Genomic DNA, 18,422 nt, shown 5'->3' with positions numbered 1-18,422 from the left:
CTAAAAGAAGTTAAGTCCTCTGCAGCTTTCAAGTGCAGTTAATAGCCCCCACACAGCTTCCTGGCCAATCCCCAAATCGACAAACAGCTAGTTAAGAATTATCTGCATTGCTCAGAATGAAAACATCACTCCAAATACAATTTAATTTTGTCTTGAACATATAATGTTTAGCTCACTAAAACTTTTCCAAAATGGAACTTTTTTCCTTTAATATTCAACATCTAACATTTCCTAGTAAATAATATACAATATCGTTATCAAAAGATTCCCAAAAGACATAAGTGGTTTTTCAGAAAAAGCACTGAAAATTTAAATATTGATTAAAAGGTGAAAGTCAGATAAGCTTCAGTGTTGAGAACAATTTAAAAATACTGAAAAGATTTATTGGAATAATTTGTTCACATGACCAATTTTCCTACTGAGGACAAATGTAAAAACAAACAAAAAAATTCTTTGCCAATAATATCTATTCCTTTGTTTTTATTTATTAAACCGTGTTTTTTCCCCAAATCCAAGCTGCTAAGTGTTAATAGTTTATTAAAATTGTGAAAAGTGTGAAAATTACCTCAAAATAATAGATTACATTTTAAAAATATATAGGTATATAATTAAAAATCGAAATATATTTCTGTTGGAAACACTTAAGGTAAGGAACCCCGGTTTGCATAATTTATTTACTGTGGTAATGTTTGACATTACATAGCTTCAGAATAAATCTTCCTTCCTTTGTTAGTCAGTTCTGTAACATTAGTCCCAAATTACATATGATAGTAAAATAAGACCAGATTGATGAGATCCATTAGATACGCTCTGATAGTGTCAAGACATCTCAGTCACGAAAAATACTCGTAATGCAAGATAAGGCTGTTAGGCCTTTACAAGATTGAATACATTTCTGAAAACTTATATGCAAGGAAAATTTTAATCAGTACTTTTTCAATTCCAAAGTATATTTAAGGCATCTAGTTTCATGCCTGAAAGTTAGTAATCTTTCAATTAACTATAGTAATTGTTTTCATCTTTTATGTTGGTTGTGGATTGTGATTATATATATGGCATTCACTGTCAAAAACATTTATATTTTTAAAATTATATCACCTTGCATATATAATTCTTTCAATGTGACCATTCAAGTTTCTGTCAATTAAACAGATGATCTCTATGTCCTTAAATACACCCTAAAAACACGCATATAATAAACCTTGGAAATATTATGCTACATGAAAGAAGCCAGACACAAAAGGCCACAGATTGTATGATTCCATTAATATGAAATATTCAGTGTAGGCAAATTTATAGAGACAGAAGGCAGATTAGTGGTTGCCAGGGGCTGGAGGAAAGGGGGAATGAGAAGTGACTGCTTTATAGGCACAGGGTTTCCTTTCAAGGTGATGAAAATGATTTGGAACTAGATAGTGGTGATGGTTACACAATATTATGAATGTGCTAAATGTCACTAATGGTAAATGTTATATGTATTTGATTACAATTTAAATTAAATAAAAAAACAAATAAAATATAACAGTTTATATCAGATATTCAATAAAACACACTAGGTGGAAGATCTTCAAAAAATTATTTTATGGCATGAGCTATTTTATCCATCCTTTAAAATGTGAAGTGTCTCCCAGCTATCCTCAGAAAAGTTTTCTTCCTATTAGCAGGTTCTTAGAATTTTTTGCTTGACTTGAGGAGCGTTTATTTTGTTGATTGACAATAGGCTGTTCTGAAGACCAAATCATTTTCCAAAAGACTTTTATCTTTTTATGATCCAAGTCATATATTCCAGTGGTAGAACAACAATTGTTTAATGGAAGTCCAAAAAATAAATAATAATAAGCAGATAACTGCCCATATGTCATTAAACATACAAATGGCAAATTAATGAGCGCTATATGTAAATGGTTATGTCCTTTTAACCTGCAAATTGTGTAATAACATTAAGTAGAAATAAAATCACACAAGTAAGCACATTCTATGTTGGATATAAATTTGTGTGTGTGTGTGTGTGTGTGTGTGTGTGTGTGTGTGTGAGAGAGAGAGGAAGATTGGCCCTGAGCTAACACCTGTTGCCAATCCTCCTGTTTTTGCTGAGGAAGATTGGCCCTGGGCTGACATCTTTGCCCATCTTCCTCTACTTTAAATGTGCCACCACCACAGCATGGATTGATGAGCGGTGCATAGGTCTGTGCCCGGGATTTGAACCTGCGAACCCCCGGCTGTCAAAGCGGAGCACACGAACTTAACCACTACATCACCTGGCCGGCCCCCGGACATAAATTTTGAGTCATGGATGGAAGTAGTCATGACGGAATTTTCATGTCTATCTTGCCTAAACCAGGAGAAACAAATAAACTTCCTTTCTACTTGGTGTAATACAAAATAGAGTGAACAGAAGGTTAGGAACTGATTTGGGCCAAAATAGGAGGCAGGAAACTGTGCCTTTTTTTTTTTTCCCTATCTACAGATTTGTTCGCACTACTTGCCGTGAAGGAAAGAAAGCATCATTCTCCCTGTCTGTCTATCTCAGTTTGTGAGAAGGCTGAGAATTGGGCATACAATTTACAGACAAAGGGGAATTGAGTAGGAATGCAAGAAGTGAGCAGTAGAGGCAAAAAGGCGTTGCTAGATAAATGGGGTCTTCTGGAACACTGTTAGGAGCGCACTGAGGCAGAGAGCAACGTACAGTACTATTTCTCGTTGAAAGGGTGCAGCTACTAGAAGTTCTGGCTCTATGCAGAGCTTAATGTCTAAAGCAAAGCATGCCCAAACTGAATGAACTCTATTAGTTGGAATAAATCTCTATCAGCCTCTGGAAGAACATTTCCATGGAGTAAGTTTACCTCTCCAGCAGTGTGAGCATTGCTCAGTATTCCAAACGGAATGTAGTTTTTTATGCTTTTTTTTTTTTGCCAGCGGTTTAATTTTCAGTCTTGCTATCATCTGAATGTTTGTGCCCCACCAAAATTCATATGTTGAAATCCTAACCCTCCAAAGGTGGTAGTATTAGTAGGGGGAGCTTTGAGTGGTGCTTATGTCGTGAGAGTGGAACCCTCATAAATGGGATTAGTGCTCTTATAAAGGGACCCCACAGAGCCCCTACCCGCTTCCACCATGTGAGGACACGATGAGAAGTCTGCAACCTGGAAAGACCCCTCACCCCTCTGCTGGCACCCTCATCTCAGACTTCCAGCCTCCAGAACTATGAGAAATAAATGTTGTTTATAAGCCATCTGGCCTATGGTATTTTGCTGTAGCAGCCCGACAGCCGAAGACAAATCTTATATTTAAACAGGGGTTACTGAATGAGACATAAAGAGTGTTATTTCATTGACTCAATACACTTATGCTCTCACAAATCCTGATAAATTACATAAATTTCAATAACTAATATTTCCTTTAAATACTATTATTATAAGAAAAAACCTCTCAACTTCTGCAAAATAAGAATTGGTTTTGTTTATATTTTATTTTCTACATGTTTTTGAGAGTCTACTTTAATTCTTGGGAATTCTTAACTTTATTTTTCCAGATTTGGTACATAATTAGTTTCTTTAAAATTTTTTCTCATAATTTTAAAATAATTCTGCCCTTTTCCAGAGAATCATTAAACATATGGATAATGAAGAAGTCAAGGGGAGATTTGAAATAACCCTTCTGAGCGTCTAAAAATTTCGTATAAAATGGCTTTCTTCCCCACTGGTTTAGTAACTCAGAACTGAAAGGCACTTTCGCAATGGGCCATTATTTCAGAATCAGTGGCCCCAGATGACCAATCTCCCTATGGAGGGTTCATAGCGCAGATGGTACAGGCCACATGGGGGATATTATGGAGATGACATTAGGAGCAATTATTCCACCACTCGGTATTAGTGTTCTGTACTTTGTGATGCCTGGGAACCTATGTTGTGCAGTACTTCAGAATTAGAAAACCTTATAAAACTAAACCAGTGAGACATTTGTTAGGGAGTTTACACTTTGTCCTTATTTTTCTAAGAAGGGAAAGTTATTTTCTGATCATCTGGAAATTAGCTAGGATCTCTGATTATGACTCCTAAAAACAGGAAGAATTCTGAATTCTTTTTCCATTAGGCTATGCATCCATGATTTTTGCCTTAAATATTCTGCCCTCTCAAGTAACTAGCAAAAAAAAAACTATTCCCAGAAATTTCTTCAAAAAATGAGAATGATAATGTATGCAAATCAATTCAAAAAGACGTATGTATCAGTTTCCTATTACTGCTGTAATAAATCGCCGCAAATTTAGTGGCTTAAAACAACACAAATGTATTCTGACGGTTCTGGAGATCAGAAGTCCAAAATGGGTTTTACTGGGCTACAATCAAGGTGTCTGCAGGGCTGTGTTGCTTTTGAACGCTCTAGGAGTGAATCCATTCCCTTGCCTTCTACGACTCTGGAGGCTACCCACATTCTTTGGCTCATGACCCTCTTCCTCTATCTTGAACCAACTCAATCCCACATCGCATCACCCTGACACTGACTCTGCCTCCCTCTTTCACTTATGAGGATCCTCTGATTACTTTGGGCCCAGCTGGATAATCCCATCCTTAGGTCCTTAACTTAATCACATCTACAAAATCTCTTTTGTCACATAAGGTTACACATTCACAGGTTCTGAGGATTAGGATGTGGACATCTTTGGAACATCACTATACTCACCACAACATCACATAAGATGTACAATAGCAAGATGCTAATAATAACGTGTTAAAAGTTATAAAATATATTGCAAAAAGTACATAATTGGCAAAATACTACAATATATAGGATATTTCCCATGAATGAATAGGGTAGATCCAATGAGCATTTCTAGTGATTCATTTCATATTTGGATGTTAATATTTTACATAATGTTAATGTAATGTTGGATGTTAATATAATTACATAAATAATATACATAAGTGATGAAGTATAATTTGATAACACAAAGACTATTCAAACTACCACCTAACTTCAGAACTAAAACATTACCAATATTAAACCCACCCCAAACCCATTCCCCTAATATCTCCCTAGGTAACCACCATCGTGAATTTTGTTTCATAATTCCCTTGTTTGCCCTCACAATTTTACTAGCTAGATACAGAGACACACAGCTAGATAGTCAGGATGGATAGATAGATAGATAGATAGACAGATAGATAGATAGATAGGTAGATAGATAGATAGATAGATAGATAGATAGATAGATAGATAGATAAAGAGAGAGAGAGCTTGGTTTTGAATTTTACAAAATGGTGCCATAACATATCTTTGACACTTTCTCTTTTTCACTAAATTTAAAATGTCTAAGATTTGTCGTCATTATTGCAAATAGTAGTAGTAATTCATTTTCACTGCTCTATACTACCTGATATTATTGACATATCATAATTTATTATCCATTTTCCTGCCAATAGATACTTGGATTGGTTCCAGTGTTTGTTTTGTTTTATCTTTTACTATAGCTAACAATGCTGCTATAAATATTTTTGTATATGTCTTCTGGCACATATGTGCAAGAGTTTATACTTAAGATTTATACATAGAACTAAAATGTTTGTATCTTAAGTATTCACATATCATATTTATGATACATGTCAATTTTTTCCACTTTTTTCTACTTTTAGCAGCAATATATAAGGTATCATTTTGCTCCACATACTTGCCAAATACTATCATCAAACTTCTTATTTTTAACAACTTAGTCTAAAATGATATCTCATTAATATATTAATTTGCACTTCTTTGTTTACCAATGAGTTTGAAAATTTTTTTCACATATTGTTAGACATTTGTGATCTCTGCCCAGTGAAATGTCTCTTCTTCTTTTGACCATTTTTCTACTCAGTTTTTTGTCTTCTTCTCATGAGTTGGTATAAGATCTTTTACAGTTTGGCAACAGCCATTTGTCACTTGCAGCTATGTGGCAAATTTCTTCTTCCAGTGTGGTTTGTCTCTTCATTATCCTGAAGTGGCCTTTTGATGAATAGAATTTCTTAATTTTGATGTCATAGAATTTATTAACCTTTATTTTATGATCAGTGTTATTGTGCTTTTTAAAGAATCTAGGGCCAGCCCCATGGTGCTGGTGCACTCCGCTTCGGCGGCCCCAGTTCAGTTCCTGGGCAAGACCTACACCACTTGTCAGTTGCCATGCTGTGGCGGTGACCCACATAGAAAATAGAGGAAGATTGGCACAGATGTTAGCTCAGGGTGAATGCTCCTCAGCCAAAAAAAAACAAGAAGATACTCTACCTCAAGGCCGTAGAATACTCTAGAATACTCTGCTTTATTTTCTTCTATATATTTTTTTAATTTTACCCATCATATTTGAACTTTTAATCCATCCAAACTTGCTTTCTTCAGTGGTTTCATACTGAGATAGAATTTAACCTTTTTGTCATATGCAGAACCATTTATTAAGTAGTCCATGCACTCACCACTAATCTGAAGCTCTACTTCCTTCAAATATCAGACAGGCACTGCTTTTAAAGCCTTCATTTTGCCCCACTGGTCAGCTTGTCTTTGCATCAATAACATAATGTTTTACGGCTTTATAATCATTTTAAAGTACTTATTACAAAAAGTCCCTCTACTTGTTTTCTTCTTTTACGAGAGCACCTTGGCTATTCCTTAACCTTTGGTGGTATTCCATGTTAATTATAAGGTTAGCTTATCAATTTCCTCAAAAAATTTCTTTTGTTTTGACAAAAATTACACTGACTCTAGCAACTAATTCAGAAAAATTGTTACCTTCATAGTATTTCATCTTTCTTTGTATAATCATGGCATCTCTGTTTATTTGTGTACTTAAGTTTTCAAGAAATTATAACACGTTCTACGTAAAAGTCTTTCACATACTTTTTAGATTTCCACATATCTTATGATTTCAGTCATAGCATATGATATTATTTTTTCAATATTTCAGTTCATTTCAACCCCATAAATTCTGCATTCACAACAATATTTTTTTTATAGAGAGGAAGTCTAGTCAAGTTTATATCAGTGTTGGCTGGTTTCTTGTTCCTCATTTCTTTGTGCATTTCAGAACAGCATTCTGCATGGGTTTTTTTCTGTCTTTCTGAAATACATTAATTAAAAGTCCATTTAAAAATGTTCAAGATAAAGATATGTTTTTCTTTAATGAATTTCTTTCACCTTCAATTTTGAAAGATTATGTTACTAAGTACACTAATCAAAGTTAACTATAATTTTCTCTTAGTATTTTGAGTATGTTAACACATAATATTCTGGGTTTAACTACTGATGTTGAGAAGTCTGCTGCCATTCTAAGGATTTTTTAATAAAGATAATTATGTACTTACAGTACAATTCATCCTTTAAAGTCTATGATTAAATGATTTTTAGCATATCCACACAGCTGTGCAACCATCACCACAATTATTTTTGAATGTTTATCACTCTGAAAGAAACCACGTACTCTTTGGCAGTCACTCACCACTTCTCCACAACTCCTAATCTACTTTCTGTCTCCATAAGTTTGTCTAATGTGGACATTTTTTATAAATGGAATCATACAACACGTGGCCTTTTGTGACTGGCTTCTTTCGCATAATATTTTCAAGATTCATTCATGTTGTAGCGTGCATCAGTACTCATTCCATTTTGATGAATGGATAAATAAAATGTGGACTTCCATACAATAGAATATTATTTGGCAATAGAAAAGTGATTTTTTTAAACATATTTTCCTTGCCTTTGATATCTTATAGTTTTAATATAATGTCTTCATATGCACTTCTTTTTATTTACCTTTATTGGTATGTCTTGAATTCCCTGTATCTGTGCATTGGTTTCTTTTGTTTGTTCTGGAAAATTCTTATCATTTTCTCTGACTATTGGCTTTCTCTATCCTCTCTATTTCATCCTTCTGGGATCCCAATCAGATCGTAGATTATTTTAGGCTTTCCCATTTTATACCAAAAGACCCTCAACCTTTTTTTTTTCATATTCTTTCTCCTTTGCTCCCACTATTTAAATCCAGGATATTTCTTCAGCTCTATAGTCTACTCAAATTCTTTATTCAGCTGTTTCTTATATGCTTTAACACATTGATTAAATCTTTAATTTCAATAATTATATTTTTATCTTATTTATTATTGCTTTATTTGATTATTTTTCAAATATCCATGGTCATTATAGGCTCCTATTGCTGACTTTATCTTTTATTTCCTTAAATGTATTTTACATGTTTATTTCATATTCTTGATCTGGTATTTCCATTGAAGTCCATGTCTGCTTTCTCTTGTCTAAGTAAATTATTGTTGTTGTTAACACCTCGTATTTGATTGAACTTAATCTATGATTATCTTAAGGGTCTAATTAGTTAATCCTTGGTGGCAGGTTCAGTTTTCCTGCCTTGTGGTAGCCCAAGGCTCAGTCTCCCAATCCAGGCATTTCTATTTGCTTACCACCACCGCTTATCACTTTGACTTTAGCTCACTCTCATTTTTGTTACTGTCTTTGTCTTTGAAGAATACGCTTTTTTTCTTGTAAGACAACAATGCTTTCAAAAAGTATGTATTTTTTACCTTTATCCAGAAAATACTTCGCGGTAGCGGGCCCCTTGGTGTGTCTAGTTTACCAGTCTGCTGGAAGCACAAGTCCTTTTCGTATATACCACATCAAGCCTTTAAGACTTGTTTTCTCACCCTCTTTATTTTATTTTTTTTTAAAAAGAAGACTAACAGCAGGTAAAAATCAGTAAAGTTATTATTTTCATAGAATATTTCTTTCATGGGACCTGCTTTTATTCATGTTGCGTTCCATTCTCTTTCCTCATCTAGACTGTTTGCTTTCAGGTGGCAGGCCAACGCATAATTCAACTCCATGATCTTCAGCACATTGCCGGCTACCCAGAAGGTGTTCAGTAAATATCAAATGAAAGAAATAATAGATTATAATATTAAAATTCAGCCAAATTCCTGTATTAATCATACAAAAATACAGTGATTACCAGATTTTGTGTCAAAATATTTTACAGGACACATTTTATTATGTCCCCAATGTTTGCCCAGCTACATTTTTTTAATTTTGAAAACCAAGCTCAATTATATTTTCCTCAAAAAGTCTTCTCTGACACTTCCACCTCGGTTCCTATTAGCTACTCCTTCCATGTGTTTCCATAACATGCTGTGTATGTCTCCAACATAGCACTTATAATGTGGAAAATTGTCTGCCTACAGTCTATCTTCCACAATATAATGAACAACTTGACAGCAGAGGTTATCTTTCAGTATTGTATCATCAACACTAAACTACATTTCAGGTTGGCAATATTTGAAAAATAAACATTTGTTGAATGAATCTAAATAAATTTGAAAATAATGTTTGTTTTTAATATTTTTAATTTGAATAAATTCTGTTGAATTTTTAGCTAAAATAAATATGGTCCATCTTAACGTTTCAACATATACATGCTCAAATACATGCATGTGCCGTTAGCTATTCACATCTTATTTTTACAGAAAGTAATTGTAAGCAAATTGAAAGTAATTGAAGCAAAATTTATATCAAGTTAAAAATCACATAACTCTCAAATAAATTTCCAATAATTTAATAAAGTTAAATACTATTTCCTAACAACAGTATCATCAACAATTTTAAAAAAAGGCATAGAAACTGAATGCTTTAACCTGGGAAAGAGTATCTTTTTCAAAAGATTAATTAGTATACTGAAGGTTGAATTTGTAAACCTATTCTCATTAAAGCAAATTATAAATAAGAAATGCAGTGATAGTTGCCACTGTAATCACCATTTTAGATGAAAATTTTTACAATTAATGGAAAAGCATTCAAGTTGTTTAGAAAAAATACTTGGTGATAATATTTATTTTTGTCCTATTTTGTGATGATTATTTTTACAAGAACATTTTCAAAGAGCATTTTTTTAGGAATATTGTCTTCTGATAACATGCCTGGCACATTGTTTCTTAGAAATACTTTAAACTCCTAATTCTTGCTCAAGTTTGTTGAGACATAAAGCAAAAATGTATTTAGTTATTGAAAATAAATGAACACATTTAAGTTTTGTGCAAATTGCAAAATTCCATATGCACTAGACCCTAATCCATCAAATGAAAAATTATTTGTATAAGAAAAATGTATCATATTGCCATTGGAATTATGATTAAGAAGAATACTAGGAAATGCATAAAATACATTAAGTGAAAATGAAAGACGCAAAATGTATATGCAATATAATCTCAACTATGTGAAAATGTGGAGGAGAAAGAAAACAAAGGCATCAAGATATCAACCGTGATAGCGTTATAGACACCTGTTTTCTTTACGCTGTAACAGTACAGTTAAAAAACACCTACATACATCACCAATAGAGAAATTCGGCAGCTAGTCCTAAATAGGCAGTGCGTGCGTGCCTGTGTGCGTGGTGGGGAGAAGGAGGCAGAGACACAGAGACAGAGAGAAATAGAGAAGAAAGGAGAGGAAAGGGCAGAAATGGGGGAGTAAGAAGGCAGGGAGAAAAGGACGCAGAAAGCGGGAGTAGGCTGCTGGATTAGAAATTGCCTGAAAGCACTAAGGAACTTAAAACTTGACTGAATTACGTACCATAGGAAAGAGAAGTACTTAAATTTTTTTGTTAACGTTAGATGATTATTTTTCTCTAATTGGTCATTTCAGTTAGTTTCTAGCAATCCTATACTTCCCTATACAGCAAAAATGAAAGTAGTATTTTATCTGTCATTTTAGCTGATATATTGGGTTGTGCTTTTTACTAAATTTGGTCTTCCCCCGGGGGCACCTATTATGGAGAAATCACAACCTGGCACGTATTAGATTTAATTGGAGAACACTTGGGTATAGTGCTTGTGATTTCCCATCAGTGAGCAGCGTGTTGATCAGTAAGCCCCCAAATTCCTTACCAAACAAAAATACACAGACCACACAAACCCAGAATATTTGCATTGGTTTATAAAAAGTTTGGTTTGCATATAAGGCAATTGTATCATCATATCAAGGCAGTATATGTGTCATGCGGGCAGTATATCCTACAAAGCTCTGAAACCAGAATCGCTGAGTTTGGATTATAGCTGTACCTCTTATGGGCTCTGTAATCCTCTTGAAGTTACTTAACATATCTTTGTCCCATTGTCCACATCTGTAAAAGTAGGCAAATAACAATACCTACCTCATAGATTTGCTAAGAGAATGGTAAGAATAATCCATAAAGCATTCAGTATAATATCTGGCAAAGAGTGAAATATAAGCATCTATATTTACTATTTACTATTATGGAGAAGGGACTTATACACACAAACACACAAATTATATATATATTTGCATGTATGTATGTACAAAGAGGGAGATGGGCAGTTGAATAAAGACAGAAAATATAAAAATACATAAATGTTGAAATACAAAAGTTAATACAAAAAATTAATAATAAACTTAACATAATAGTTCTGCAAGTTTTCCACAAGATATTATTCACCAGATTTCAATATTACAATTATCTGTCCCAAATTCTTATATGGCAAATCAAAATGCCGCTACTTCTTCTAACACCAACTTAGAAACAGAAAATATAACCAATTTTCTATTTAATATGGCTTCTAATTTTGAGAGTCTAAAAGCTAGTATTTAATGAATGTAGGTTCAAAGTATTTTATGTGGATCAAGCCAATTCTCACAACAACCCTAACAGAGGAAGTACTGTTAAAGTGATCCCTATTTTACCGATGAAAAGCAAGGCACTGGGAAATTAGAAGGCTGGGAGAGCTGAGATTTGATCCCAAGTAGACTTCTTCTGAGCCTGGTATATTAACACCATTATAATATTTGCCTAACTGAATTAATTTTTTCTACCTCATAACGATTATATTTTAATCACTGTTATTGTATGATATTAATAATATGCTGACATGGTATAACATATATTTACAAATAACTTATTTATTGTGTGACATGCAAAAATGATGAAAAATTAAAATTAACTTCTGAAGGGTTTGCAAAAAAATGCATATTACTGCAAAAAGATTTTGTGGGGAAAAAGAATCATTAATGTCTGCCTTAAAATTTTATGATTCCATATAAGCGTCAATACAGCTGCCTTATAAGACTTACAAATAAATTCAATACATGTCTGAATTTTAGAAATGTGAAATATAAATATTGATTTCACTCTTAATATATATTAATTATCTCATATTTATTCTAGCCTTTTTTTTTTTTTACTGACATAAGCTTTTTACATTCACTCTTATTGAGGCATTGCCCAGGTGAACAGGAAAAAATCCATTAATAAAACAACTAGTCTTTCTTTTACATATAGTCAAGGAATGATTGAATTTTTAAACTTGTTTTAGTAAGTTTATTTAAAATTTTTTTGCATGCTACATGCACATCCATTAGTCTCTGTTTTGCAAAGCTGTTTTCTTCTTCAGTCCATGGTCTTTTATTATAGGCAGGTTATTTCAACTTGAGTTACAGAGACTTCTTGTAGGGTGGTATTATTTGATTTTGTCATTTTGTTTACCTTTTTCTTTACACATTTTCACAAATGATCAGGATTCAAAAATAATTAATATGATTGGTTGCTGGGTATAAATGGGATACATTGACTGTGAGGAATCAGCCTTAAAAATTTATTTCCAAGGCCGGCCAGGTGGCTTAGTGGTTAAGTTCAGGGCACTCTGCTTTGATGGCTTGGATCCCGGGCAAGGACCTACACCACTCATCAAGCCATGCTGTGGCAGCATCCCACACACAAAATAGAGGAAGATTGGCGCAGATGTTAGCTCAGGGCCAATCTTCCTCATCAAACAACAAAAAAATTTATTTTCAAAATGCTGAATTTGGTTGTTTAATAGGAAATCTTCCCAGCACAAGGTTCATTTACAGGCAGGTCAAAAGCCAAAATGTGAGGGCTGTTAAAACCTGAGTTTCTAGGTTTTCAGAAGATGGTCATTTTTGAGTTTTTCTTTGGAACCTGACCCTAAACCAAAGACCTAAATATGTTAGGAAACAAAGATATTTTTGCTTATTCACAAAAAGAACACAGTGGCTATAGGATAATATTTGGCTTTGGTGACAGTTGATTTTTTTCTTGTGTGATTTAGAAATAGAAACAGAAGGATATTTGATGTCTTTTTTTAGTTCACTCTTGAAGCATAAAGTTGTCCTGGAAGATCTGAGATTGTATCTGTAAAGTTTATCGCTAAACCAATAACATAAAGATAAGGATATCCAAACAAAATTTTATTACATATACTGCAACTTACAAGTACCTTTATTTTAGCCTCACAGTGAGGAACAGCTACAGAGTGTTCTCAATCAATACATTACTTACAGCATAAAAATACTTCTTTTTTATATATATATCTTAAGAATCAGTCTAGAAGGAAATTCTTTACTCGTCAGTTATTTTTGCTGGCAGGTATCATTATAAGTTGTCTTGCTTTAGTCTTCTCTCTATCCTTTGGTTAGGGCTGAGGCACAGACTGCAGGATGGCAAGGGACACAAGAATTGGCCACCAGCCACGGAGCTGTGCATGTTGGTGCTCTGAATGCTAGGCTAGGAGAGGATGACCTGTCCTTGGCTGGTAGAAGCTTGTTCATGTATCTCCATTTACGGGTTCTACAGATCCTTGCGGCTGGTGAGATTTCCACATTACCGTGAGCCTTGCGGTAAAAAGCTGAAGTGAACTCTGCTCCATTGTCACTTTGGAAGACACATGGGGCACCTAGCAAGCAGAAAAAATATTTTGTGGTATGTAATATCAGTTACAGTTAGAAGATAGAGGTCTCAGTGCACAAATAACGATCAAGGGAACATACAGATTCATAACATTCACTGCAAACTCTGAATTTGCCCTACCTGCAAGATAAGCAGTCTACCAGGTCTGATATTATGGGAGCATTCTTTTTGATTGCTTGGTTACTATATTCTGATGACTGGTAGCTTGGTATTCAATGAATAAAAAAGTAGATGAAAACTGGTTTTCAGTTTCTCTGACTATCTCCAGCCTTGGCTCTTTTCCATGGAAATGAAGCTTTCTTAAAGTGTTCACTTTCTTATGCTTATGATAAAGTCTACATGTTTAATTTATTTGCTCATTTCAAAAATCTAAGGGGAAAATTGTGTTTATAAAGTCATAAGTGGTACTTATATTCATATACTGTGTACAAATACCACACATACACCCGGCTATCAATCTTTGTCATTCTATACATTAGTCCAGAAATTGTGAGCAAGAATTTGGTTGAAATCATTGACTCTTCCCCTTTTTAACTTAACTATGAAAAGTCTAATTGGGAAATCTCATTAGCCAAGTATTTTTAAAGGATTACTGGCAATAATATTCCTTTATTATTCTTTTATTATTGTAAAATCACTCTTTTTATTTTTCCCAAATCACCTATTTCACAGAACTTACATCCTATATTACACATGAGAAAAATGTGTCTTCATTGTAAAGTATATACGGTCATTTTCACAAAATAGACAGCTTTCAGGAAAATTTCACTAAATGCATTCTGGATGCTATTGGATGTCCACTAAAAGAAGTGGTTCTAGAAAATAAATGCAAAGCTGAAAATGTTTTACTCCAAGTGTCTGACAGCAATATAATATTTTATTTTGACAAACCAGGAGAGTACAATTTGAATGGAGCAGCAAAGTATGAGCATGATAAAATTGTGCTCTTCTGTGGCCTCTACTTTGGAGGTATATAGATCACTAAACACGTGGGCAAAACCTCAGAACTAGAATGACTCTTGTCAGTAGTGATGAGTGAGGATTGTAGGGTATGGAAAGCTCACAAGGATGTCAGTGGCTTTTGTTATAATTCAGAGAAGCCCAAAGAATAGCACGTAAGATTCTAAACTTTTTAAAGCAGGGTGGGTTTTTTTCCTCTTTTTTTTTAGGATTACAGAGTGAATATCTTTCTTCGCCAGAAATGGAATGATCCTCGCCTTGCATATAGTGAATATCCTGATGACTCTTTAGACCTGGACCCTTCCATGTTGGACTCCATTTGGAAACCTGATTTGTTCTTTGCCAATGAAAAGGGCGCCAACTTTCATGAAGTTACTACAGACAACAAATTGTTAAGAATTTTCAAGAATGGAAATGTTCTTTATTCAATAAGGTGAGTCATACACTTAAATTCCTGATTTCAGTGGAATAGAGTGGGATTTTTTAAGATTTTGGTGAGAGTTTTGAAATTTTTGAGTAAATGCTTTTATTGTTCCACTTGAATTCTTCTAATATACCACTTCCCAAATATGTCTAGTCAACAGTAACAGACCCAAGTTCCAGATCTAGGAACTATATGAGTAATTCTTGGAAATCCACTTTCTTAACAAGTGGCCCAGGTTCTTAACATCAGCCAAGTTGGTAGGTGGCTTAAAGGCAAATTGAATGGTAGCTGAATCGCACATTGTGATTATATTTTTATGTATGAATACTTCATTTAAATATTTATAGGTAAAGAAATATTTAGATTTGCTTGTCTTGGATCCATTTTCCATAAATTATTTTTCAGGTATATGCATTTTTTTAGATTTTTTTAAGCTTCTCTGGTCATCCTTTTGCATTTTTCACCTTACTCGTCCAATTTCCATCCTTTCTAACATGCTGCAAGTGGGGATTTATTGATGAACTTTGAAGAAGGCAAGGAAGAAAAACAAATCACCATAATATGTACAAATGGATAATAATCAAAACCTTCAACACGATCCCTAAAAAAGATGTTATTTACATTTTAGTTATTTATTTTACGTGTCTCAGAAGACCATGTAGCCTTTTAAAACTAGTACCAAAACATAACAAAAATTAATACCAAAACATAAACACTAATGATAAAATTTTTTGACAGTTGAAATTTAGAACTCACTCAACTCTGGCTATTCATTAAATATCAAACAGGTATAAATTCAGTAAATAGCTATTTAAAGAGATATACCTGAGGATTTGTGTCACACCTGAAAAATACTCTAAAATAAAATGATTATCTTGAATTTTCCATAATTATTTTCTTCATTTAGTTCAATTAAAAAAAAAACAGGAAGTCAGGACCAGAATTCATGTCATACTTCTTAGGAAAGAGAGAACATGCCCCACTTTTAGCAACAGGTAACTGTTTCAAAAATATTTGTATCATCAGCAGCATATTTTAAAAAGTGTCAAGGTGAACTTAATACTGAGGCTTTAGGCTGAATATTAATTCCTTATATTTTATCTCTCTATTTTCCTTTTTGTTAATTTTTATTCTCATAAGGAATGAGGATATTTGATTTTGAGTTCATCTGCCCAATATCAGGGATAGTAGCTACTTTTGCCAGGTAATAGTATAAAGTAGAAATAACGAGATTGAAGATTTAATCTTAGTAGCTAAGTGATTTTGAAAACTTTTTTCTACAAAGTGGTTTTATAAATAGTGCTAATCTCTTCATCCCAATATATTATGGCTGTTTTTCATATTTACCTATTTCACGTGAACAAATTGCCTTTCAATACATGTTTTATTTCTTAAGAGTGACAAGGTGACATCACTCTAAGGTGAACTGACACTTTCATCAGATTTCTGAAAACCAACTAATATGTGTTAATATAATCTTGAATGATTACTTGCTATATAAGACATAAAGGAAGATTTTAAGTCTCAACACTAATTAAGCCCTGCTCCCATATGAATGAATAACTTAACGGTGAATCCAAGGTCTAAGCGAGAGAATTTTGAACCTTTTTGGAAAATTACTAAAAAGCATAAGTATCAAAAGATAGTGAGAAGATGGAGCAGACATATTTTCCCCTATTCCTTCTGCTAAATACAACTGAAAACCCTAGACAAAATATATATAACAAAGTTAAGGAGACTTCCAATGGCAGACTTAAAAAGGTTGACTAAAGACTTTGGAAGCTCAGAAACAACATGGAGGTGAATTCACGGAATTTTCTTTTTTATTCATATATCCCAGACTAAGATGAAGAAGCTAGCAGCCTGGAAACAACAATAGGTACAGACAAAAAAAGTTTCATCACAAGCCTAATTTCTCTAGCCAATCAAACATTCTCTAGACATTAGGAAAGGGGCAGTCTAGCAAGACAAAAAACCTTTAGGCAACTGCTCTACTCCAGCCAAAGACATAAGAAAAAGATGTGACCCCACTCACGCTCAAGCCCGCAAAGCACAAGTGGGAAGCCCAGACTTTCAGTCCTGCCAGGTATTAATAAGTCATCCAACATCCATGCCAAGGTGTTGCTAGGAAAAGCTAAGTAATGAAGTGGACTTTTATCTCTCACCAGCCTGTAGTGAGTCTCCCACCTTGCAATGTTAATGGAGACCACATGGAGAGCCAGAAATTCCACCTTTACTCAATCGTAACAAGGCACCTCTCTCCCTCCCCACGGGATTAGTGTCAGAGAAGTCCTAGGGGAGAGTCAAGACTTTCAAAATCACCCAGTAGAAATAAGGCTACTCCCACCATGGTGTCAGTGGAGATCATTTGGGGAGCTGGAACCTCCAGCAGTAATAAGGAATCTCTCCCCTTGTCTGTCAACAGAGGCTGAAGAGGGAACCTGGACTTGTACCTCTGTCTGAAAGCAACAAGATAGCAACCCCCTTGTCCTGACAAAGCATGTCAGAGAAAGCCAGTGTAAACAGAAAGTTTAAGTAAGATCCAGAGTCTCATAAAATAGTATAAAAATGACTGGGCTTCAATCAAAAATTATTCATTATACAAAGAACCAAGAAGTTCTCAAACTGCATGAAAAAAGAATGCCAATATCAAGATAATAAGGATATTAGAATTATCTGACAAAGACTTTAAAGTGGCCGTGATAAAAATGCTTCAGTGAGCAATTACAAATATGCTTGAAACAAATGAAAAAATAGAAAGCCTCAGCAAAGAAATAGAAGATATAAAGTAGAACTTAATGAAATTTTTAGAACTGAAAAATACAATAACCAAAATAAAAACCTAGTAGATGGACTCAATAGAAAAATGGAGAGGATACATGAAAAATCAGTAAGCTGTAAAATAGAATAATAAAAATTACTCACTCTGAACAACACAGATATTAGATTGGAGGAGGAGAGGGCAATAGAGCCTCAGGGTCCTGTGGTAGTACAACAACAGATCTAATATTCGTGTCATCAGAGTCTCAGATGGAGAGGGAGAATAGAGTAAAGAGCTAAAAAAAATCATAAAGAAATTAATGGCTGAAATTTTTATAAATTTTGCAAAAGGCATAAACCTACAGATTCAAGAAGTTCAATAAATCCCAAAGATATTCATGCTAAGTCACATCATACACAAACTTCTGAAAGCATTCAGAGAATAACAACACCTTACCTATAGCGGAAAAACAATTAGAATGACAGCAGATTTCTCATCCGAAATCATGGAGGCCAGAAAGAAGTGACACATATTTT

General features: G+C 33.9%; 1 protein-coding gene across 2 annotated transcripts in view; it reads left to right on the top strand.

Annotated features, from left to right (window-relative positions):
• GLRA3 (glycine receptor alpha 3) overlaps positions 1-18,422 on the top strand; it is a 178,997-nt gene that overhangs the window by 81,323 nt on the left and 79,252 nt on the right. For both annotated transcript variants that reach the window (XM_058549792.1, XM_058549793.1), the window contains exon 4: positions 14,911-15,134. In XM_058549792.1, the coding sequence (XP_058405775.1) occupies positions 14,911-15,134 (224 nt within the window). The remainder of the gene's footprint in view (positions 1-14,910; positions 15,135-18,422) is intronic.

Source organism: Diceros bicornis, chromosome 11 (assembly GCF_020826845.1).
Source record: "Diceros bicornis minor isolate mBicDic1 chromosome 11, mDicBic1.mat.cur, whole genome shotgun sequence".
Classification (NCBI taxonomy): domain Eukaryota; kingdom Metazoa; phylum Chordata; class Mammalia; order Perissodactyla; family Rhinocerotidae; genus Diceros; species Diceros bicornis.
The sequence above is the reverse complement of the archived record's forward strand: the minus strand, read 5'-3'. Positions and strand labels throughout refer to the sequence as shown.